Source organism: Cuculus canorus, chromosome 21 (genome assembly GCF_017976375.1).
Source record: "Cuculus canorus isolate bCucCan1 chromosome 21, bCucCan1.pri, whole genome shotgun sequence".
NCBI classification, from domain to species: Eukaryota; Metazoa; Chordata; class Aves; order Cuculiformes; family Cuculidae; genus Cuculus; species Cuculus canorus.
The window spans coordinates 6,387,663-6,410,629 of record NC_071421.1 but is presented as its reverse complement, the minus strand read 5'-3'; the positions used below and the strand labels follow the sequence as shown (position 1 = coordinate 6,410,629).

At 51.4% G+C, this 22,967-nt stretch overlaps 1 protein-coding gene across 3 annotated transcripts in view; it reads right to left on the bottom strand.

Moving 5' to 3' along the window:
- Nucleotides 1-3,855: 3,855 nt before the first annotated feature.
- Nucleotides 3,856-22,967, bottom strand: part of KAZN (kazrin, periplakin interacting protein) — a 265,945-nt gene continuing 246,833 nt past the window's right edge. The window contains exons 1-8 of one of the 3 annotated variants that reach the window (XM_054085752.1): nucleotides 20,520-20,733; nucleotides 18,781-18,972; nucleotides 9,354-9,490; nucleotides 8,765-8,935; nucleotides 7,879-8,068; nucleotides 7,545-7,675; nucleotides 7,233-7,283; nucleotides 3,857-5,802 (exon numbers count right to left, since the gene is read on the bottom strand). In XM_054085752.1, the coding sequence (XP_053941727.1) occupies nucleotides 5,635-5,802; nucleotides 7,233-7,283; nucleotides 7,545-7,675; nucleotides 7,879-8,068; nucleotides 8,765-8,935; nucleotides 9,354-9,490; nucleotides 18,781-18,916 (984 nt within the window). In that variant the 5' untranslated portion in view covers nucleotides 18,917-18,972; nucleotides 20,520-20,733 and the 3' untranslated portion in view covers nucleotides 3,857-5,634. Of the gene's footprint in view, nucleotides 5,803-7,232; nucleotides 7,284-7,544; nucleotides 7,676-7,878; nucleotides 8,069-8,764; nucleotides 8,936-9,353; nucleotides 9,491-18,780; nucleotides 18,973-20,519; nucleotides 20,734-22,967 lie in introns of those variants that run through there. The other 2 variants (XM_054085750.1, XM_054085751.1) reach the window with 2 other exon arrangements.

Below are 22,967 nucleotides of genomic sequence, written 5' to 3'. Positions count from 1 at the left end.
CTTGTCCCCATCACCCACAACCTGTGACAAAGCACATCTCAAGATCCATAGAACCATAAAATCATTAAGGTTGGAAAAGCCCTCTAAGCTCATCCAGTCCAACCCCACCGTGCCTACTAAATCATCTCCCAAAGTTCCAAGCCTACACGTTTTTGAGCCCCTCCATGACAAGACAAAAGAAAAATCCACCAACCATCCTGATAATTTGTTCAGGTGTTAAACATCTACAAGTTAACTCTTTAATACAAAAATTAAGTCCCAGGGAGGTGAAATCACCTGCTCAAAGCGATGAAGTGAGTCAGTGCCAAAGCAGGAAACCTCCCTAGGATGGACTCAACCCCTGCTTCCCTGCTGCCATCACTCAACCCCGGTCCTGACCTACAGGTTATCAGTGCACGGCCATGGTGTGATGGGTAAACACGGTTTGGGTTGTAACCTCACCCAAAGACAACACCAGGACCAGCATGGGTAGTTTCCACACTGGGAAAGGAGAACAGTTGTCCCGAGTGTCTCCCTTGGCAAAGCATCCGGGCTGTCCCGGCGCAACACCTCGTGCCCCGGCGTGGAGCAGAGATATTTTTCCTTTCTCAGTCTAAAGTCCTTGCTGGGAAAAATGTGCTTGTGACTCCGTCTGCACAACAATGTTATCAGTGCCAAGTGCACAAACACCGCGAGTCAGACCTAAAATAAACACGCCTTGTTCTTAGAAACCACCTCACCTTGCACTTCTTTAGAATCATGGAATGGTTTGGGTCAGAAGGGACCTTAAAGCCCAGCCAGTTCCAACCCCTTGCCATGGGCAGGGACACCTCCCACTGGATCAAGTTGCTCCAACCCCTTCCACACCTCCAGGGATGGGGCATCAATGACTTCTCCGGGCGACCTGGCCCAGGACCTCCTCACCTTCACAGGAAAATATTTCTTCCTAAGATCTCATCTCATTCTCCCCCCTCTTCAGCTTGAAATTCTTATTTTCAGCCCAGAGAGCCATGGTGGGTTGTTGACTTTGGGCAACAGAAGTCAACTGGACTCAAGTCCTTGGCCACACGGCAGCCAGGAGCCACGGTGGGCACAAAGGCCACCAAGGCGGTTGCTGTGTCCCCTGCATTTCCCAGAGTGGCTGCGGCTCTCCCAGCCTGAGGCCTGGCTGCGGCTCGGGGACTGCTCACACGGTGGCAGCATCGCAGCGCGCTGCGGCTCGGAGACTGGCATGCAAGGTGGATGCAGCAACCATGCAGCGTGGACAGGCTCCTGCAGTCCTGGCGTATCTGCTCTCCTCTGCTGGGCAAACACAGGTCAAGGGGCATGAAGCCACCAAGGAGACACCCCTCGGTGCAGGACATTACCCATGGACCACAGGGACAATGTCCCCTCCACTCACTCCTGCTGCAACAAGCTCCGGCACAGAGGACAACATCCATTTCTCCCTCTCCAGGGAGAGGCGATGGCCCAGATATCCAATGTGTCCCCATGGCACAAGGACAGGCGATGGCTCAGGACAGTCAGCGTGTCCCTATGGCAAAAGGATGGCTCAGGACATTCAGCATTGTCCCCATGGCACAAGAGTGGCCCAGGACACCTGGCATGGTCCCCATGGCACAAGGATGGCCCAGGACACCCAGTGTGTACCCATGGCACAAGGATGGCCCAGGACACCCAGTGTTTCCCCATGGCACGAGGATGGCTCAGGACATTCAGCATTGTCCCCATGGCACAAGAGTGGCCCAGGACATCTGGCATGGTCCCCATGGCACGAGGATGGCCCAGGACATTCAGCATTGTCCCCATGGCACAAGGATGGCTCAGGACATTCAGCATGGTCCCCATGGCACAAGGATGGCCCAGGACATTCAGCGTGTCCCCATGGCACAAGGATGGCCCAGGACATCCAGCACAGTCCCTCAGGCACAAGGATGGCCCAAGACATTCAGCATGGTCCCCATGGCATGAGGATGGCCCAGGACATTCAGCATGGTCTCCCTGGCAGAAGGACAGCCCAGGACACCAGATGGCCCAGGACACCTGGCATGGTCCCCATGGCACAAGGACGGCCCAGGACACCCGATGGCCCAGGACATCCGGCACAGTCCGCACAACCAGACAGCACCAGAAGCCACCCCAGACCCAGCACCCCACTCACAACTCTGGTGGCTCCCAAACCACACTCCAGGGCACCCGGAGCCTTTTGAGCTGTGGCTGGGGTGGAAGAGCACCCACCCCCCATCCCTCCCACGCCGCGAGTGAAGAACGGAAACAAATACTTGCAGGGAACTGCTCCAAGTGCAGCAAACCCTGCCACAGTCCGCACCCAGCTTATCTCTGCTGCTCCCAATAGTTACACTTTAATGCAATGTTTAATTCCCATTAATACTGTATTACACCTTCAGGTGACAGATCTATCGAGCCAGCTGGCTTCTAGATGGGTTTCTCTCGGTTTTGCCCTCAGTTTCTCCCCATTTCAGCCTGTGGTGGCTCTTACCTTCTCTGTGGCTGCTCACAAACCCAGAAGGATGTCACCGTAAAAAAAATGAAAAGGTACGTCTCTTCATCTCTACCCTCATTATGGCTTTGAAAAGCAGAAAATCATTGCAGGTCTTGTCAATTGTAGCTTAAGCACCTGGAGTGGCTCTGACTGCAGAGAGCAGATTTAGGGTCACCGTCCTTGCAGGGCAGTCTGACCCCAGGGATGACACCACCATCAAACTGTGGCATCAAATGTCCCAATTCCACTGGTCCCACAGTTGTCCTCTGCTTCATTCCAGCCTGCCGACACAGCCACAACCCCAAAACAACCTCATGCCCTGCTGGAAGGTTGGCACAACTCTACTGGTGACAAATGCCACCCATACATTAAAAATAATGATTTATCCATCCATAAATTATTAACAATTTGCCCCTCTGCTCCACTCTGGTGAGACCCCACCTGGAGCCCTGTGTCCAGTTCTGGAGTCCTCAGCACAGGAAGGACATGGAGCTGTTGGAGCGAGTTCAGAGGAGGCCACAGAATGATATGAGGGCTGGAGGACCTCCTGTATGAGAACAGACTGAGAGAGTTGGGGTTGTTCAGCCTGGAGAAGAGAAGGCTGCAGGGTGACCTTAGAGCAGCTTCCAGTATGGAAAGGGGCTCCAGGGAAGCTGGGGAGTGGCTCTGGATCAGGGAGGGCAGGAATAGGATGAGAGGGAACGGTTTTCAGTTGAAAGAGGGGAGACTGAGGTGAGATCTTAGGGAGAAATGTTTTGCTGTTCAGGTGGGGAGGCCCTGGCCCAGGTTGCCCAGAGCAGTGGTGGCTGCCCCATCCCTGGAGGGGTTCCAGGCCAGGTTGGATGGGGCTTGGAGATCCCTTATCCAGTGGGAGGTGTCCCTGCCCATGGCAGGAGGTGGCACTGGATGGGCTTTGAGGTCCCTTCCAACCCAAACCATTCTGTGATTCTATGACAATTTAGCCACTAGTGTTACAGCACAAAAACTTCTCCCTTCTCTATCCCACCTGTTTTTCTTGCCATTATATCTTCCAAGGACATCTTCCAGCTGTTCCCTCACATTTCCAGGTCTTGTACTCACCTTAAATCCTCGAATCCCATTTTATATAGATCCACCAGCAGTTCCATGTCTGTGCGCAAGTGTTGGTCATGAGAAAAGCCAATCCAGGGACGTGGCCTTCTCCTGCATCCCCCACCACCTCAGGGACCCCCGATTCGCACGGGGTGCTGCTCACCCTGCCCTGCACCCATGTGTGTGGACCAAAAGACAAAGACCCCATGTGCCACCACCAGCATCAAGCCAGGATCTTCATCAGGCAAAGCAATTAAATCACGTGAAATTCCTACATACTTTAAAATAAGCTTTATTTAGATCTTTTATAATTTTATATTTGCATCCATGCCTTCAAGGATTCTCCCCACTCACGGGGGGGGGAAAAAAGTTAAATCTAATGTTACCCATAATTCATATGCTATTTGTTGAAGTTCTCTTTTTTTAAATAAATCATCCTCTTAGTAATTTTTAGAATTATTTCCTAATTTACAAAAAAAAAAAAAACAAAAAAAAAAGCTGAAATGCAAAGGAAACTACTCGAGAACAAGGCGATTGCTCATCTCTTTTATCGTTTAAATTATAAAAACGCAAGGAGAACAACAAAAAAAAAATACCCCCAGAAAACAACAAACCGTATAAAAATGCTTCTCTGCAGAGAAAGATGCCACGGGGCGAAGCCTGCCCTGCCGTCGCCGTGGCTTCTCTGCATCATCCCGTTAGCAGGAATACACAGAACAAGGGCATCGGCGGTTTAGTTCGATGATTTAAGACAAAATACCCTTTTTTTTTTTTCAACCAGGGCATACTGGAATGAAGAAAAATAATACACTATGATAGCATCATTAAATAAATCTTAATACATTTTTAAGAGCTTAAAATTATATGGTAAGCATTAAAGCATAAGGTACTTATCTTGGCATAAGCAGAGCGCGGTGCGTGTTAGTGGGGAGGGGACGTGGCTGCCGCGCCGGGGGGTGGTTTTGGGGGCATTTCCAGGGGATTTGGAAGCACCTACGCTTGAAAAATCACCCCGGGTGCCAGAAAAACCTCCCCGGTGGCGATTCGTACCGATTTCCCCAACCCCCTCGACCGCCCAACTCGGGGAGAGGGACGAGCGATGTCTTGGAGGATGAGGATATCTCGGGATATCGCCTTTCCCCTCCCAGCTCATGCCGGATCCCCCCAAATTTTTCCTCGAAGCAAAGGGTGAAGCCACCCCAAATATGGGGGAAAAAAACATCGGGCAAAGCTCGCAGCAGCTTTCCCTCCATCTTATTTCCTGGCACGTATTTAGGTTTGCGTTTTCCAAGGCGTTTTAAGTGCTCCTGGGGCATCTGCAGCCAGGGGAGCCCAGGGCAGGGGTCCAGGACTCCAGGATCCTCGGCAGCAGCTTCCCAGGATAATACAGTACAAACACACCCTTCTTCCTCCCAGCCCCATCCCAACCGACGTGGAAAAATATAAAACCCCCCAAAACTTCTGCAATAATTTAGTTAGAATAGCTCCTCTGGCTTTGTGCAAATAAATTAAAAACAACGAGAAAAGAAAAAAAAAAAGGAACGTTAAAACACTTCTTTCCAGACCGGCAGGCGTTACAACCAGCCCATGTCGCCTCCACGGGGTTCGGCCAGGAAGACATCACAGCGATTGAGATCTTTTTTTTCTTCTCTGTGTGTGTGTTTTTGCTCTAAGGTCCCTCAGCTGGGCAGGTTCTTCATTCCCGAGCGAGGACATCCCGCGGGCTGGGCTCCGGAAAACAGCGGTTTCGGACACGAGACGTCACAAGCACAAAGTGCACAATATTTCTGATATTTACAGAGACACAGCAGTCCTTCAAGTTTCAAGTTTTGTCAAAAGAAGGAGGAAATCAACCCAAAAAGAAAACAACCAACAAAAAAAAAAACCAACCCAAACCAACAAACTGAGGCGACAACAAAGGAGTTACTGGGATGGGGGAAGAAAAACAAACACAAAAAAAGGGGAAAACTGAAGTTACGACACAGCTGCATCGCTCCCAAGACGACAGGTAACACGTCCACAGGCGGGGCTGGGGGGTATGTACAGCGGCAACGGTGAGGCCGGGGAGAGGCTCTCGGGGGTCACCAGTCTGCGTCCTCCTCGATGTAGTAGTCGGGAGCCGTACCGTCGAAGAGGCCGGGGTCGAGGGACTTGCGTTGCTTCCCCCGGGCAAACACCCTGGAGATGGAGCCGAAGCCCATCTTCTCTTTCTTCTTTTTCCGTTTTTGGTCTTCCAGATCTTCTAGAGACTGCAGGGAGAGAGGCTATGGGTTTAGCCATCGAGCTTTTCATCCATCTCCTCCACTCGTATAAGAGATCATAGAATAATATTTTGGGTTGGAAGGGACCTTAAAGATCATCCAGTTCCAACCCCTCTGCCATGGGCAGGGACACCTCCCACTGGCTCAGGCTGCCCAAGGCCCATCCAACCTGGCCTGGAACACCTCCAGGGATGGGGCAGTCACAGCTTCGCTGGGCAACCTGGGCCAGTGTCTCACCACTCTCATGGTGAAGAAATTCTTCCTTATGTCCAGTCTAAATCTGCCCCTCTCCAGTTTATACCCATTGCCTCTCGTCCGATCATCACAAGCCTTTGTGAACAGCCCCTCTCCAGCTTTCCTGTAGCCCCTTCAGGTACTGGAAGGTCACCATAAGTTCTCCTCAGAGCCTTCTATTCTCCAGGTGAAACAACTCTAACTCTCTCAGCCAGATGATGGACCATAAGGTCCAGATTCCAGAAAATATTGGGGTCCAGGCCCTAGAAAATAGTGGCCTCCTGGTTCCAGAAAATATTGGGGTCCAGTTCTAAAGCAATGTTAAATTTCTGCATCAAAAACCCCCACTCCTGAAATACCTGTAGCGGAATTGGCAATGAAATTAGGCTTCCTCACCACATTTCTGGGATCTTGGCTTCTTGATTCAACTGGTTCAGGATTTCAGGCAACATAAGGAAGGTCAGAGCAAGGGTTTGTCCACAGCTTAGTTAAATATCCCACTCTTTTAGGGTCAAACACAGAAAAATAACCTGATCTTATAATCTGGAGCCTTACAAACATGAAGACTGTGATGGGCTCTGAGCACATCAACCACCTACGGCATTCTCTGGATTTGGGGGCAATTCATGACCATCTGAGACATCCCAGACTTAGAATTCAGGATGGCTTTTGTTCTTTTATTATTAAACAATCAAATCAGTGCCTCTGAGCCCCCTCAAATCACTCACTAGCACAGGACTGGGTGTGACGAGCAGGATTTTCTTTTCTCCCAGCTGAGAGTTGGGGTTGTTCAGCCTGGAGAAGAGAAAGCTCTGGGGACACCTTAGAGCAGCTTCCAGTGCTGAAAGAGGCTCCAGGAAAACTGGGGAGGGGCTCTTAATCAGGGAGCGCAGGGACGGGATGAGGGGGAATGGTTTTGAGCTGAAAGTGCGGAGATTGAGATGAGATCTTAGGAAGAAATGTTTTGCCATGAGGGTGGGGAAGCCCTGGCCGAGGTTGCCCAGAGCAGTGGTGGCTGCTCCATCCCTGGAGGTGTTCAAGGCCAGGTTGGATGGGGCTTGGAGTAACTTGACCCAGTGGGAGGTGTCCCTGTCTGTGGCAGGGGATTGAAACTGGACGGGCTTTAAGGTCCCTTCCAGTCCAAACCATTCTTTGATCCTATAATTTAAACAGGGCTTTCTTACCTGTACAATTGGATTGTGCAAGTTCTTCTGTACCGGTCCAGGACTGTCCCCCTGCAGCAGAAGCAGATGGATCCAATCACATCAGCTCCAACACAGCCCAGAAGTCCCCCGACCCTAGCAAAAAGCAGCTCATCTGGGCGGCAGCATTACTGCAGGGCTGGGATAAACCTCAGGAAAGCAGTTCTCCAGGTCATCAAACCTCCAACCCATAGCCCACCCCAAGAACATTATCATTTTTGGAAGGAGAGGACCAACGGCATCCCCAGCCACAGGCAGTGCGGAAGAAACCCCCCCCATCACACAGCATCTTACGTTGCAGAGCGAGTGCGTTCGATGCCGCGGCGAGTTGATGTCGCTCGGCGTGGACGATCGGTCGCCCTCAGCCGCGGAGGCGTCGGAGATGATGGATGGCTGCCGGGAATGACAGGGGCTCACTCTGACTGCTGCAAGGCAGGGGGGGATCAGGGAGTTAATGTTATGCCAACAAACCCGACCCCATGTAAATTATCCGATGCACTTCCATAAAAAACCTATTTTTGATGTCTTATGTCCATTTTTTTCTCCAGGTGAAGAAGAGAGACCCCAAAATCGGTTTGATCCCATGCCCTGAGAACTTGCCCGTATCCTTCTCTGTGCAGGTGCTCACCTTGCCGGTCTGCCGTGTGCTGGGGGTGTGAGTGGTAGAGGGTCTGCTGGCTCTGCCGGATGGCGGCCGTCAGCGGGAGGTCAGCCTGCATCACCCACTCCTGGTTGCCGTTCAGCACCGTTTCACCCGGCATGGCCAAGGAATGGCGCTTGGGGACATCCTTGGTCAGCGTGGCGAGGGACTGCTTAGCCTGGGGAAGAACACCAAGGTGGTAGTGGAGAGGGAAAACCATATGAACATCTCTTGGAGCAGCAGAGCCAGTGCAACACTGCCTCTGACCCACCGTCCCCTTTCCAGTGTCGCTCCCTGCACCGAGGAAATCCAGCTCCTTTCCAGTGGTGGATCTTTTGTTCTGCCAGTATCACATCAATGCAGCTGCCGCAGCAAATGCACAAATGCAATATTGCGATAGATATTTAACTTCAAATAGTTAAAAGGTCCAGGAAGACCTTAGAGCAGCTTCCAGTACTGAAAGGGGCTCCAGGAAACCTGGAGAGGGGCTCTGGATCAGTAGGTGCAGGGATAGGATGAGGAGGAACGGTTTTCAGCTGAAAGAGGGGAGATTGAGATGAGATGTTAAGGAGAAATGTTTTCCTGTCAGGGTGGGCCCAGGTTGCCCAGAGCAGTGGTGGCTGCACCATCCCTGGAGGTGTCCAAGGCCAGGTTGGATGGGGCTTGGAGCCCCTCATCCAGTGGGAGGTGTCCCTGCCCATGGCATGGGGTCGGAAGTGGTTGGGCTTCGAGGTCCCTTCCAACCCAAACCATTCCATGATTTCATGACTTAGCAAAACTCGCTGGAGTGTTTCAAGCACTCAAGCTGCTGAGCCGAGTGGTGAAGGGTTCACCCTCAAGCCTCAAGTCATGCCCACTGCGTTATTGAACTCACCATGGCCAGCTCGGCCTCCAGCTCCTTCATGCGGTTGTCTTTCAGGTCCAGCTGGGATCGCAGGGCACTGGCGTGGTCCGTCGCCTCCTTGGCTTGCCGCCGCAGCTCCCACTTCTCCCGCTCCAAGAGGTCCTTCTCCTTTGCCAGGGCTTTCACCGCGTCCTCGCTTTCCTGCCAGGACACAGTGGCCATAAGGAAGGGGAAGACCAGGTGCTTCTTAAGACCCTTCTCCCAGCATCTGGGGCCACAACCCCCTTGGGGGCCACCTGACCGCTGCAGTGCCAAGAGACAAGCAGCACCTTTGGGGGGGGTCATAAGAGCCCTGTGCTGGCCTTGGAAAGAGTAACGAGTTGTGACCAGACCCCCAAAAATGGATGCCCACCATGCACCTGCTTAAAATGACATCAAATTTCCCAGGTCTGGCTTGCTGGCCTGATTTCCTCCGGTATCTGTTTATCCATAACCTGCTATGCTCCAGCCTTGCAAGGCTGCAAGAAGATGGAACTTAGGTGTTTTTTTCCCGATGGCAAACCGCGATTCGCGTTCACATTCATGTCCTGAGACCACGGTGCTGGGCACCTACACTCACTTTCCTGTGCTGCTCGTAGTTCCTGATGAAGTCCCGGAGCTGCTCCTCGCGGCTCTCCAGCGTGGCGTACAGCTGCTGCATCTGGCTCACCAGGTCCGTCTTCTCCGCCTTCAAGCGCTTGCGGTCGGCTTTCATGGCTGTGGGGAAGATGATGGTTAAAGCACTGGGGGCACAGCAACCTCCTCACCTCCACTGCTTTTATTTTCCAAGGAGAGAACAGCAGAATTATCAGCGCTGGGACTGGGCTGTGAGCAGACACCCAGTTCACCACCACTGCTGCACCCTTCGGGCACCCAGCAGCTCCCCAAAATGTCCATCACATCACTGCCACGGCTTCTAATCATCACTCATCCTCCTCCAAGGGGCAACTTGGTCCCTGGAAAAGGAGTTTCAGGAGCAAAACCATTGCCACAGCTTCAAGATCCAGCACAGAAGAAAGCTCACTGCTTCCTTCACGGGATAAATAAACCACAACTGGTTTATTTTTAGCAGCTCAGCGGATTCCTGCAGCGCTCCCACGAGCCGAGTGCTCCCTACGTGTCCCCTTCCAGCTCAACGATGCCACGTGAGGTTGAGGGGACAGAAAGGGAGGCTGGATGCATCGGGGGACCATGGGATGCACTGGGGACACTTCACCAGCCCTGAGGTAAAGCAAGACCTTTGTGGTTTCCCTCTCCCACACACCAGCGAGGGATGCTCGCTGACCACAGACACAGGGACAGCTGACTGGAAGTCTGGTAAAACAAGTCAGAATCATAGGAATACCAGGTAGGATAAAGGATTTCAGTAATTTCTGGATGTAAAGTGCTTTGCCCAGCCTTGAACTTGGTCGTTGGCTGCCCTGCAGCTCCCTGCTCCAGATACACCCCACCAAGATACTGCCCAGTTTAGAAGTCAGAATATAAATATTGCTTTTCATTCTAGGAAAGACTTCGCATGCTTTTCCATCCTGAGCAAACTCTGCTCCCAAGGGAGTGGGATGGTATGAAACACCCTCTGCCCCTCCACCACTCCCTCCACCCACTGCGTTGCAAGCAGAGAAGCTTTCATGTCATCCATCTATATTACAAAAAACCCTAAAAGCCTCAAAACCAACAGAAAAAAACGAGCCCAAAGCCATCAAGAGTTGTCAAGGTTACAAAAGCTGCTAGAAAATGAGAGCAACATCACACGTGGGACCCTTCTCCATGTGCAGGTCCGATCTTACTCTATTAAAGAAACCCATGATGAGCGTTTCAGCCCATGAAGAGTTTCCTACCCTTCATTCACCCGGAACAAGCCACTGCTGGAGGGTTAAGCTGCACTTTAATGCACCTCTGAGCTTCTCCCGATGAAACGTGTGTGTGATAAAGACCAGAGTGAGGAACACAAGAAAACCCTCACCGTGGCACGCTTAAAAGGAACAGATGTGCACTGCATTCCCCAGGCAGAATCATAGAATGGTTCGGGTTGAAAGGGACACCAGTGGGACCAGCAGGATGAGGGAGGAGATACTGCCGCTCTGGTGAGACCCCACCTGGAGCCCTGTGTCCAGTTCTGGAGTTCTCAGCACAGGAAGGACATGGAGATGTTGGAGTGAGTCCAGAGGAGACCATGGAGTTGATCCAAGGGCTGGAGCATCTCCTGTATGAGGACAGGCTGAGAGAGTTGAGGTTGTTCAGCCTGGAGAAGAGAAGGCTCCAGGGAGACCTTAGAGCAGTTTCCAGTACTGAAAGGGCCTCCGGGAAAGCTGGGGAGGGGCTCTTGATCAGGGACTGCAGGGAGAGGGTGAAGGGGATGGTTTTCAGCTGAAAGAGGGGAGATTGAGATGAGTTCTTAGGAAAAAATGTTCTGCTGTGAGGGTGGGGAGGCCCTGGCCCAGGTTGCCCAGAGCAGTGGTGGCTGCCCCATCCCTGGAGGGGTTCCAGGCCAGGTTGGATGGGGCTTGGAGCCCCTGATCCAGTGGGAGGTGTCCCTGTCCATGGCAGGAGGTGGCACTGGATGGGCTTTGAGGTCCCTTCCAACCCAACCCATCCTGTGACTCTATGAATTTCTGCCCCTCGTTACCCTTCCTGGGCAGGGCTGATCCCAGCCCCATTCCCACAGGATAATGCGCTGTTGAGGATCTCCCCACTTTCACATCTGAACACTTCGCAACACACATACACGAATTTCCTCGAGGATACTGAGTATAAAAATTGAAGTCACATTGGCACTCTCTGAAGCTGGAAGCGACAAAAGGCTCCTAATGAATTTAATTAAATAGCAGGTCCCTTATAGCATACAACCTCCTTTAATTAGTGGCAGCATTCTGGGTTCTTAAAGATTTATAGAAAACACTTCATTACTTGCCAAAAAAAAAATATAAAATGCTTAGAAATACTATTAGAAAAGCAGATATCACCTTCCAAGCCTGAATGTTCACCGATATTCACACCAACCAGTACTGTAAGATGATGGACTTGGGGCACTGCAGGAGTGGGTCCCTCCCACGAACCCAAAAGGACAAATAAGCTTCTGTTTTCATTCATATTTGAGAGATTTGCTTAAAATCAATGCAACTTTTTTACCCTCCTCTATTACCACTGCTCTCTCTCCTCCAAAACCGATTAGCTCCTAAGCTTAAAGAAGATTTATCAGTCATTTGAGAACTTCATTCCAAACCTAATTAATAGGAAATTAATTGAAAGAGGCAAGAGGAAAATAAAAAAGTTAGGCAGAAGTGAGCCGTTAGGGCTGCCAGCACTCCTGGACCACGCACCGCTCGCTGCGGCGGCTTAATTCATCCTTAGCAAACAAGCCCAGCTAATTACTTGGTCAGGGAAACGAGCCATTGCCATTCATGGCGTGACAGCAGGGGCAGCCAAAGAGGAATAAAGCAGATTTTCACTGGCCATTGGGGCCATCCAAAGAGGTGGAATGGTTTTTTTTCTTTCATCTGATGATCCAGGGCCAGGTTGCTGTATCTCAGCCCCCTTGGAATATCTAAACAAACTCTCCTACACCCCCTCTGCACCGTACCCTCTGGCAAAACCTCCCTTGCCCAGACAGGTAGAGGATGTCCCATCCCTGGAGGTTATCAAGGCCAGGTTGGATGGGGTGTGGAGCAACCTGATCCAGTGGGAGGTGTCCCTGCCCATGGCAGAGGGTTGGAACTGGATGGGCTTTAAGGTTCTTTCCAGTCCTAACCATTCTATGATTCTATGAAAACCTCTGACCCAAGGCAACAAGAGAAGCAAGAAACCCTAAACCCATGCTGTGAGCAGATCTTCCACGGCTTATTTGCATTATTTATTCTCCCCTCCCACCTCAAGCAGACAGCAGAAGCAAAGTGGGAATCCAGCAGCTCCTCCCAGGACTCAGGAGCTCTGCACTAAGCGATAGGAAGGATTGGTTTGGAACAGCAGTTTGAAGCCCCTCAAACTCTTGCCATCACCCCACACATCTCCACCTGCACCATTCATCCTGCGCGGGGTCAATCTAAGCTCCTGTCACTTGAGCTTCCATCTCCTGCCACATGATCAGTCCCCTGAGCAGCACTCCTTCAGGACAAGTATGATGGACACTGAGCAGTACCAGGACCTGCTTCACACTGGGCTCCTCTCACAGCCTAAACAATTAAAAATCAAGCCCCTAACGCCTTCTGTTTCCACCTTTACCTAATCAGCAATTAGATTTCAATCTAATTGCCCGGATGCAACAACCGGAGTGGCACAGCCTAGCCTGGGACAGCAGCCCAGCCGAGAGAACCCAGCGTTGCCACCACCCTACAGCTCATCTGGCCTCAATATCTACCAGCTTCTGGATGGGAATTTGCTAATGTGTGCTAAAACACCCCCTAAGACGGGGACTGCTATAAATAGCCCCCACTTTCAAATTAATAATATAAAATTGAAGGAAAATGAGGTGGCAGTTGTGATTGCACCACCTAACTCAGGGTTGCTTGGAGGACACAGAGATAACAATTACTTTGTCTACTTTGGTAATCTGATGTTAGGTGAAAAATGACTGTTTGGACCATAGAAATAGTATCTCTGCCCGGCTTCCCACTCCCTTCCGTCCAGAGACAAGAGCTCAGCACTGGCTCTTCCTCCTCCCTTGTGAGGAAGCTATAGAGTGTGACGAGGTCTCCCTTCAGTCTTCTCTTCTCCAGACTCTTACCCTGTTCAGTGGGGATTTTCACGCCAGGAACAGAACTGGAGCTGACTTTATCACTTACTGAATCATATACTTCTTTTCTAACGCAGGAAAAGGCATCCCCAGGGGGCACCACTCAAGGCTTGGTCATGCCTCGTGCAAGAGAAACACATAAACCCATCCTGTCCTGTTAACATTCACTTAATTTCTCCTGTTTCTCCATCCCAACCATGAAATTCAATATTGTCACCATGACTAACCCACAAAATCGGTCAACTCCGCGTAGGAATTGCAGTGCTGCCCCTTGCTTTGTCATTAAACGGTCCCCCAGGTGCAGCCGTCACTATATACAGAGAAGATCTTGCCGTTGAAGACATCAACGCTGAACGGCGTGGGGCAGAGCCAGCACTCGCTCCCGGGTGCGCGGATGTATGATGCAGGCAGGAAATTCGAGCGCAATGTTGAATTTCAGGAAAAGATTAGGTGAGGCATTTGTCCTGGGGAGATTTACCTGGAAACACCCTGTCACGAAGCCAAAAGCTTTCCAAACCAGACCAGTGTCCTGGTTTCAGCCGGAATAGAGCTGACGTCCTTCCTAGCAGCTGGTATAATGCTGTAATTTGGATTTAGCATGACCGCGATGCTGATAACACACATTGGTTTTGGTTGTTGCTAGGTCATGTTTATGTTCGGCTGGAATAGAATTCATTTTCTTCTCGGCAGCCGCTTTTTATTTTCTCTTATTTTGTTGTTTTAGCAAAACTGTTCTTATTTCAACCCACGAGTGTTCTTTTCCTTTTCTGATCCTCCTTCCAGTGTGGAGGGAGGTGAGAGAGCGGCTGCCTACTGTTTAACTGTTGGCTAAGGGCCAACCTAGGACAACCCCCACGGTCATGACAAGGCGGTCAGTGACATCTGTGAGTGGGTCTTCATGGGAACACAGTGGGTTTCCTGTACAGATCCCCTTTCCTTTTGGTGGAGAGAGCCTCCTTGGCCAGGTCCATGGCTGGGACATCCATCTGCTATGACACCCATCCTCTGGGACATCCAGCCAGTAGGATGCCCCTCTGCCAGGGCACTCATCCTCTGGGACACAGAATCATAGAATAGTTTGGGTTGGAAGGGACGTTAAAGATCACCCAATTCCAAACCCCCTGCCATGGGCAGGGACACCTCCCACTGGCTCAGGCTGCCCAAGGCCCATCCAACCTGGCCTGGAACACCTCCAGGGATGGGGCAGCCCCAGCTTCCCTGGGCAACCTGGGCCAGTGTGTCACCACTCTCACGGTGAAGAAATTCTTCCTTATACCAGGCCTAAATCTGCCCCTCTACAGTTTATATCTGTTCCCCCTCATCCTATCCCCACAAGCCTTTATGAACAGTCCCTCTCCAGCTTTCTTGTAGCCCCTTCAGGTACTGGAAGGTCACTATAACATCTTCTCTTCTCTAGGGTGAACAAGCCCAACTCTCTCAGCCTGTCCTTGTATGGAAGATGCTCCAGCAGACATCCATCTGCTGGGATGTCCATCTGCTGCAACATCCATCCTATGGGACATCCATCCACTGGGACACCGATCCACCCATTCCTTTGCCACCCACTCCGTCGCTGCAGCCAACTGGGTGCACCGAAGGTTTCTGCAGGAGCCTTGTTCCAGCCCAAACGCCATCCCTGGGGTGGTCACAACTCCGAGCCACACGTTCGAGAGGGAGGAAGCTGAGCTACAACCCACTGGCAGAGCAGACGTGAAGTTGGTTCACACCTTCCGAAGCAGTGAGGAAAGCCAGCCTGAGGTCTCCACCTTCTCACTCAAAAAGGAAACAGAAACCAGGTTTGCTCTCTGCGTGATAATCCCGCGGGCAAACTCCAGCATACCGGATATCCTTCCCAGAAATGGAGTTTCTGCCATTAGGCCACATGCTCATGGATGTCACCCGGCCAAGAGGCTCCTCGAGTCCCCCAGGCGCTTGGGCACAGTCCCTGCCCACAGCAGGACCCAGCAGTAATAAAGCTGTCTGCAACTTCTCCCATCGGAGATTTCCGCATCAGAAATCCAGACCCCAGCCTTCCCTTCCAGCTGGAGCCAGGGAAAATAGAACTGCATTAACACCATAAGCACGATCCCACGTCCCAGCATAGGAGGAGGGGACGATGAAGTGCTACAGGATTTTATTTGGCTGTTAATTGACTAAAAAAAAAAAGAAGTGCAAGGGATGCAATTAGCCCAGAAAAAGGAGTAATAAAGACGGATAAAGCACATGCTGCCAGGGATACAGAAACTGCTCGCACTGCTCCCGCAGAGCATCCTGTGCCGCTCCAGATCCCTGCTCGCTCCCTCTCTCCACAACAAGACCTCGTTAGCACAGCACAGGGAAGATGTTGCTTATTGCCAGCTTTACCCTCCTGCTAAATGCTGTCAGAAAGGGCTGGAAACGCATTGCTAAGGAGGGATGAGGAATCCACACTTCTCCATCCGGACTATCCCAATCCAAACCCTGTACAGCCACGCAAAACAAAGTCTGTTAAAACTGCTGGAGTCCCCGAAAGCCAAACCCGCCGGCAAACCACCTCTGCTTCTCTCTGCATCGAGACCCGTCGAGCCAATATCTATCTGAACCAGCTGCATCGCACTTCCAGGCTCAGAGCCAGCAACGATGACAGATTTCCATGTAATTTATCCGCTAATGACATTACACACGACCCAACGTGGGTCGCACGCTGGTGCCGGCGCAGGGATGCTGCAGCCGATGCTGCCAAGCGCGGGGCATCCTTTAGTGAGGACCATGGGGCTTCGCAGCGCTGCGGGCTGCGAGGTGCTTAGGTGGTTTTGGGGATGCTCTCTGGCTGCCGGACATGACTGACAAACTCCAGACCCACGGGATGGCATTGGCCAGGTTTCCCAAACTCTTTACGCTGCCATATCCTGCGTTTCCTTAATGTAAAGCCATTATTTCCCCAAATGCCTCCATCAGCCGATGCGTTTCTCCTGGCAGAACCATTCACCAGGCACAGTTATTGCCATTTTATCTCCTCTTCTGGCTACGTTTCTCTACAGATACTTTTTCATGGAAAGGAAAAAGGATTTTTTTCTCCCCTCCAGCTGCTGATCCTGTTTCCACATTACCCATCTCCATATCCGCTGCTGTGCTAAGCCTGCTCGGCTGCCCAGCGCCTCCAGCCCAGCTTGCAGGGCCGGATCCAGCACGGCGAGCTCTTCCAAATTATGCAAAAGCTTTCCAATACTGCAGGGGAGGGAAGGAGCATCGATTTAAAACGGCTTCTTGTTACATGTCTTTCCAAATGCAAGCTGAGATTCCCTCTTTCTAGCCATCACACCTGCAGAGAAACCTTGGAAAACCAATCCCAGCTGCTCATACAGCAGCCAATAAGAAAAACAACATTATATAGAATCATGGAATGGTTTGAGTTGGAAGGGACCTTAAAGCCCATCCAGTTCCAACCTCCTGCCACGGGCAGGGACACCTCCCACTGGATCAGGGGCTCCAAGCCCCATCCAACCTGGCCTGGAACACCTTCAGGGATGGGGCAGCCACCACTGCTCTGGACAACCGGGGCCAGGGCCTTCCCACCCTCACAGCAAAACATCTCTTCCTAAGATCTCATCTCAATCTCTCCTCTTTTAGCTGAAAACCATTCCCCCTTGTCCTCTCCTTGCATTCCCTGATCAAGAGCCCCTCCCCAGCTTTCCTGGATCCCCTTTCAGTACTGGAAGCTGCTCTAAGGTCTCCCTACGTTATTTTTAGCCTTCTCTTCTCCAGGCTGTGGAACCTCAACTCTCTCAGTCTGTCCTCGTACAGGAGGTGCTCCAGCCCTCGGATCATCTCCGTGGCCTCCTCTGGACTCGCTCCAACATCTCCATGTCCTTCCCGTGCTGAGGACTCCAGAACTGAACACAAGGCTCCAGGTGGGGTCTCAGAGTGGAGCAGAGGGGGAGAATTACCTCCCATATTCCCCAAATACACACGATTCTCAAGCACAACTCACCTTTTCTCTGCGCTGTCCCCCCCAGAAGCGCATATGACCTCATTCTTTGATGACTTATTATTCTTATTTTCTTTGCAAATAGTCTTAAAATAGTCCTGCTCTTCCACATTTTGCATTTATCAGCACTTTACCTCCCATCCAAGCAGAACAAATACTCCTTAATTAAGTTTTTTTTTTTTCTCTCCAATTACAGTTTTTATAAACCCAGAGCATTTCCTGCTGCCAGAGGCTGCACCAGTAGCATGGGTGGGGAGTAAGAATTTGGAGATATTTTGGCTCTTCCTAATGTATAAGGATGCTTTTACCAACCAGAGAGTGAGAAAATAAGAGTTTTTTGAAACATCCTCCCTGAAATACCGACTCAGCCCAATTCCCTGCCCCGCCACGCACCTCAGCATCCCGGACCGGGGCTGAAGCACAGGGCTGGGGCTCTCCTGCCCCGCAGCTCCTCACCTGACTCTCAGCCTCTGAGCCTGAAAACTTTTGACAGCCTCTCTTCATAATCCGCAAACACGAGCTGACAAGTGGAAGTTCAGCGCGGTATGTTGGGGATTTGAGATGATATTTAGAGCTGCGACGCTGCCAGGGTTTGACGCATGAGAGCTTTTCCTTACTTAAGATCATCCCTCGGCTCCGGCTAACAAACCGTCCTGCTCGGACTTACTGCCAGCTTGTTTTTGGGGAGGAAAAGCTGGAATGTTGCATTTTCCCTTGCACACCCTGGTCCCAGGACTTGCAGCAAGCTCGCTGTGCAGCTGCTGCTGAGGGAGGGAGAACTCGGCACCGACCACTGTGAGACAACACTCAAATGAAGCCACAAGGAAAGGACAACACCTAAATGAAGGCACAAAGAAAGGAGCAAACCCTGCACACCACCTGCAGACCCAGCTGCTGCTTTCTCCAGCGCTCCAAATAACTCCATGCAGGACAAGAAAAGGCGCACTTGCTGGGAAACTCGCTGCTAAAGGAGTCCAAGGGGCTCAAATCCAACCCGTCCCCACCTCGCAACCATTTCCAGCTGCATTTTTCTTGGCTCTACTCCACAGCTCGCCATGGGGGAATTAGTTTGCAATACTACTATCGCCTCCCACCCCCCATTTCCCACCCCCACCCTGGTCCTTCTCAGCTCTGCATCGCTGGGACAGGACAGCAGAAGTTCCTGGGGAGCACCACCCTTCATTCAACCTCCCACCACACGCTGCACAGCCCAAAAAGAATCACAGAATAAATAAATGGGATGGCTTTCCTGTTAATTAAGCTCAGGGTCATGAGGAGAGGTGTGGGATATGAGGGATGCACAGTCCTTACCCTGTAGAGCCTCCTTGGCACGCGCTAGCTCCTGCTCCTTCTGGGCCAGCTGCACCTTCAGCTCGGTGGCCGAGAGCACCTCCGGTGACTTGCTGCCGTGCGTCTCCTCCAGGTCTTTCGTCAGCATTTCCTTCATTTGCCGGAGGAGGTGAACCTCCTCCTGCAGCTGGGCCACCTCCTCCCGCAGCAGCGCTAAAGGAAGAAGAGACACAATGTGAGGAAGTGACTGACGGCTCCCGGCATGGCCCCACGTTCCTGCTGCAAATCCCAACCCTCGGCAAACGCTGCCGGCGTGACCCTCCCCTACGCGCAAACCTGCTTGGAGCAGCCCAAAACTTGCAGCACTCCAAGACTGGAGGAGGAAGAAGGAGGGACGTGATGGGGAGGGCTCTCCACTGGGTTTCAGTTTCTGGGGTTTGCATTAGAACATGAAAAACTGATAATAATATATAATGATAATAATAAAGCAAAAACCGCCTCCCCATTCAAACCACTCGCTGACAGCGTGCTCATATCACCAGTGTCCAACAGAGGCTGCCGAGCTCCACTCTGCCCCGTCTGATGGGCTTCAGCTCTGCCTCCAGCCATCCACGTGTTCAGGCCATACTCAGAATTTACCCAAACCACTCTTGAGACTGGAAAGGGGATGATGGCACTTTTCCCCGCGGATCTGAATCTTGAATTTTTCAGATTGATACCCTCAAAACAGAAGCATCCCAGCACCCCTCAGCCTGGGTCCTCTGTGGTGGTCAGAAGCCTCAGCAACCTCATTTCCTACCTCTGCTGCCACTGCTTTGCGTAATAAAGTGCTTTTCTGCTATTTCCACATTGCACCCATTGCCCTCATCTCCTCTTGCAATCCTCTTCCTGCAAAACACTTTCTGGATGCACACCGCAACTGCAATCCTGTACAGGAGCCAGACATCGTGATCCAAAATGATCCGTGCGAGTACACAAACAGTTTGATTACTCATCCAAAGGGGCTCATTGATTTCTCGGCTTTGCACCATGCCCTTGGACATGGGGAGAAAGAAAGAAACCCTTCAGCACACACGTTACAGTTCCCGGGAAATTAAAATAGAAATAGAAAAGTCAAAGCTCTTTCTCCAAGCTGTTGTTGTTCGGTCCTTTCCTCACCACCATCAGCCTGGAGAACATCAGCTGGGCATGACAAATAGGGTTTTTTCCCCTTATTTTTGCTAAGGTTCCCCCTACGTGGTTCCTTTCCGGCACCGTTTGCAACTCGAGGCGGGGAGGAGATGCCGGTGGCGGGATGGGGAACGGCAGCTCCCCCCCAGCCCAGCCAGCAGCTGCACCAGGAAGGCATAAAATCTGGTTTGCATACTTGAAATGCTTCCCGGATGAAAACTGGCAAGGTCCCATTCTGTAAATTACTTAGCAATAAAGTCACTAACAAGGAACAGTCGAGCTTCAGGCTGGGGATTTCGGTGCAGCCCAAAGTGCTTTCTTGAAGCCTGTGCAGAAAGCACGAACCCAGGATCCAAGAAAACAAACCCAAAGGCATCTTTCGCTTCCCTGAGGGCTGCAGAAATGCAGTGATTCCCGTCCAGCCTCTGGGAATTCAGACCGGGATGCGAGGGACTCGTACGTGGTGTAATATTTACTGTGCAAAACCCACCCAGCACCTTCCCAGGTCACAGAAAGCCCCACGCGACCCTACAAAACACCCCCATCTGCGGTTAATTGCTCATTTGGCCCCCCAAAAAAATTATTCTCACCTTTCCCTTCAAGCTGCTTTGCCCAGGAGACAGAGCGGTGTTTCCAGGCAAATGATTAACCGGCAGAGGAAGATCCAGGCAGGGCAGTTTGCACAAGAGCAACTGATCCTGGTGGATTTCTGCAAACTGCAGCATTTTGATGGGGATCGAAGAAACTCCTCGTCTGGTAGGAACCTCTCTGGGGATGGGAAAGGAGAAACCAGCCCAAAGTAGGGCAGCCCAGGGGGCATTTCTGCAGCAGAGGAGGACTCTCAAAACCAGATTCCATTGAATGATGGGTCAGAAGGGACCTTAAAGCCCATCCAATTCCAACCCTCCTGCCATGGGCAGGGACACCTCTCACTGGATCAGGGAACTCCAAGCCCCATCCAACCTGGCCTTGAACACCTCAGCTCATCTTTGTGGTCTCTTCTGGACTCACTCCAACAGCTCCATGTCCTTCCTGTGCTGAGGACTCCAGAACTGGACACAGGGCTCCAGGTGGGGTCTCATGAGAGCGGAGCAGAGGGGGAGAATCCCTTCCTTTGCCCTTTGGATGCAGCCCAGGACACAGTTGGCTTTCTGGGCTGCAAGCACACATTGCTAGCCCATGTGGAGCTTCTCATCCATCAGATTTACAGCTGTTTCTGACAAAGCTCCATTCTATAAAGCACTGCTCAGTGCAGCCTCCCCGAAACTCTACCATTCCCCTCTGGTCCCGGGCAGAAAATGGTGAAAAAAAACCCCAAAGCATCCCTCCTACGAAGCACTCTGCAAGGCAATTTAATCCTCAGCTTAGTACTTGGCTCCTGATAGAGGCAGAAAGTAATGAAAGATTAAAATCCAAGATCTATAAGAAGCTATAGGTGAAATATTGAAAGGAGCATGCAGCACTGCGCTTCCCATGCCACTGGCTGCGGCTGCAAGCCAAAGCCTATGGAGAAACCTGATTTATTGAACTCGAGATCAGCCAGATATCCAAGATTCTTGCTTATATATACATAATTTAAGATATATGTACACACACTCACAAAAAAAACGGTTTGTACTTTGCAATATATATCTATTTTGCAATATATATACACTGCAAAGCACAATTCACGCAGCCAATGTTTGAGGAGGACAAACCTCTCCACCTCTTGCTGGGCTCAAAGAGCAAAAGATGCACCATCAGCACTTTGTATACATCACAAAACGCTGTGGTTCTTGCTCTGTTCCCAACTCCGTCCTGGGGCTGCTGCCGATGTCTTCACTGTAGTATCCAGGCTTTGAGGCAAGTCAAACCCTCCGCGCTCATCCCAGCAAGTTCTTAAAGGGTTTTCTGGGAAAGAAGTTGGCATTTCAGGGAAGCGATGGGGATGACAGCTTCTCCTGCTCTCCTCAGTTGACGTGGGAAACCACTAATGGGTGGTTTCTTGCATTACATCAAGGTTTTTATTACCCCCCGCTGCCAGGAGCACTGGGACTGGACCGAAGCGGTGATTCCACACGCTGCCTCACACCTTCCACACAGGGTTTCCACCCTGCTCTAAGATCTCCCTGGGCACCCTCATCAGCGCTCATCCACCAAAATCACAGCAACACAATTATCAGAGAATCGTGGACTGGTTTGGGCTGGAAGGGACCTCAAAGCCCACCGAGACTCACCCCCTGCCATGGGCAGGGACACCTCCCACTGGATCAGGAGCTCCAAGCCCCATCCAACCTGGCCTTGAACCCCTCCAGGGATGGGGCAGCCACCACTGCTCTGGGCAACCTGGGCCAGGGCCTCCCCACCAGAACAGGAAAACATTTCTTCCGAAGATTTCATCTCAATCTCTTTTTTTTCAGCTGAAAACCCTCGTCCTCTCCCTGCACTCCCTGATCCAGAGCCCCTCGCCAGCTTTCCTGGAGCTCTTTGCAGTACTGGAAGCTGCTCTAAGGTCTCCCTGGATTATTATCAGCCCCCGAAAGCAATTATTCCTGCAAAGTGGTTCCCTCCCTGCCCTGAGCACCAAGCAGCCGCTCACCATCCATCCTTCTCCTGCAACTTTCCATCCCATGCTAAAGAGCATCTCCAGCTTCGGAGAGTCCTATGGAGAAAGCCAGTTTGATTTGCATAAATTACATTAAGAGAACGACTTGGCTTGAGAGGGAAATTTTAACTTCATTTTAAAACAAGGGAGGGAAGATTCCTGCTGCTCTGCCAACTTTAAGCACCTAAATAAACGATCCAAAAAGTGCCGTTTGCAGGCAGCTCTTAGCGATTGGTACAGAGAAGTTCCAATAATCAGGAAAATCAGGGCAATTATTCAGAAACTCATTTCAGCCTCTATTTCTGCTGCACACAGACGGCTCGGCGGGGCTTTCCATATGCCCTCCTGCAAGCTGGCTGGGTCTGTGCCTCCATTTGAAGCCGTGAAGGAGCTCCGTGTGGCTTGAAGTGAGCATCGCTCCCCTCGAACAAGGACTGGGGCTCCACGTGCATCA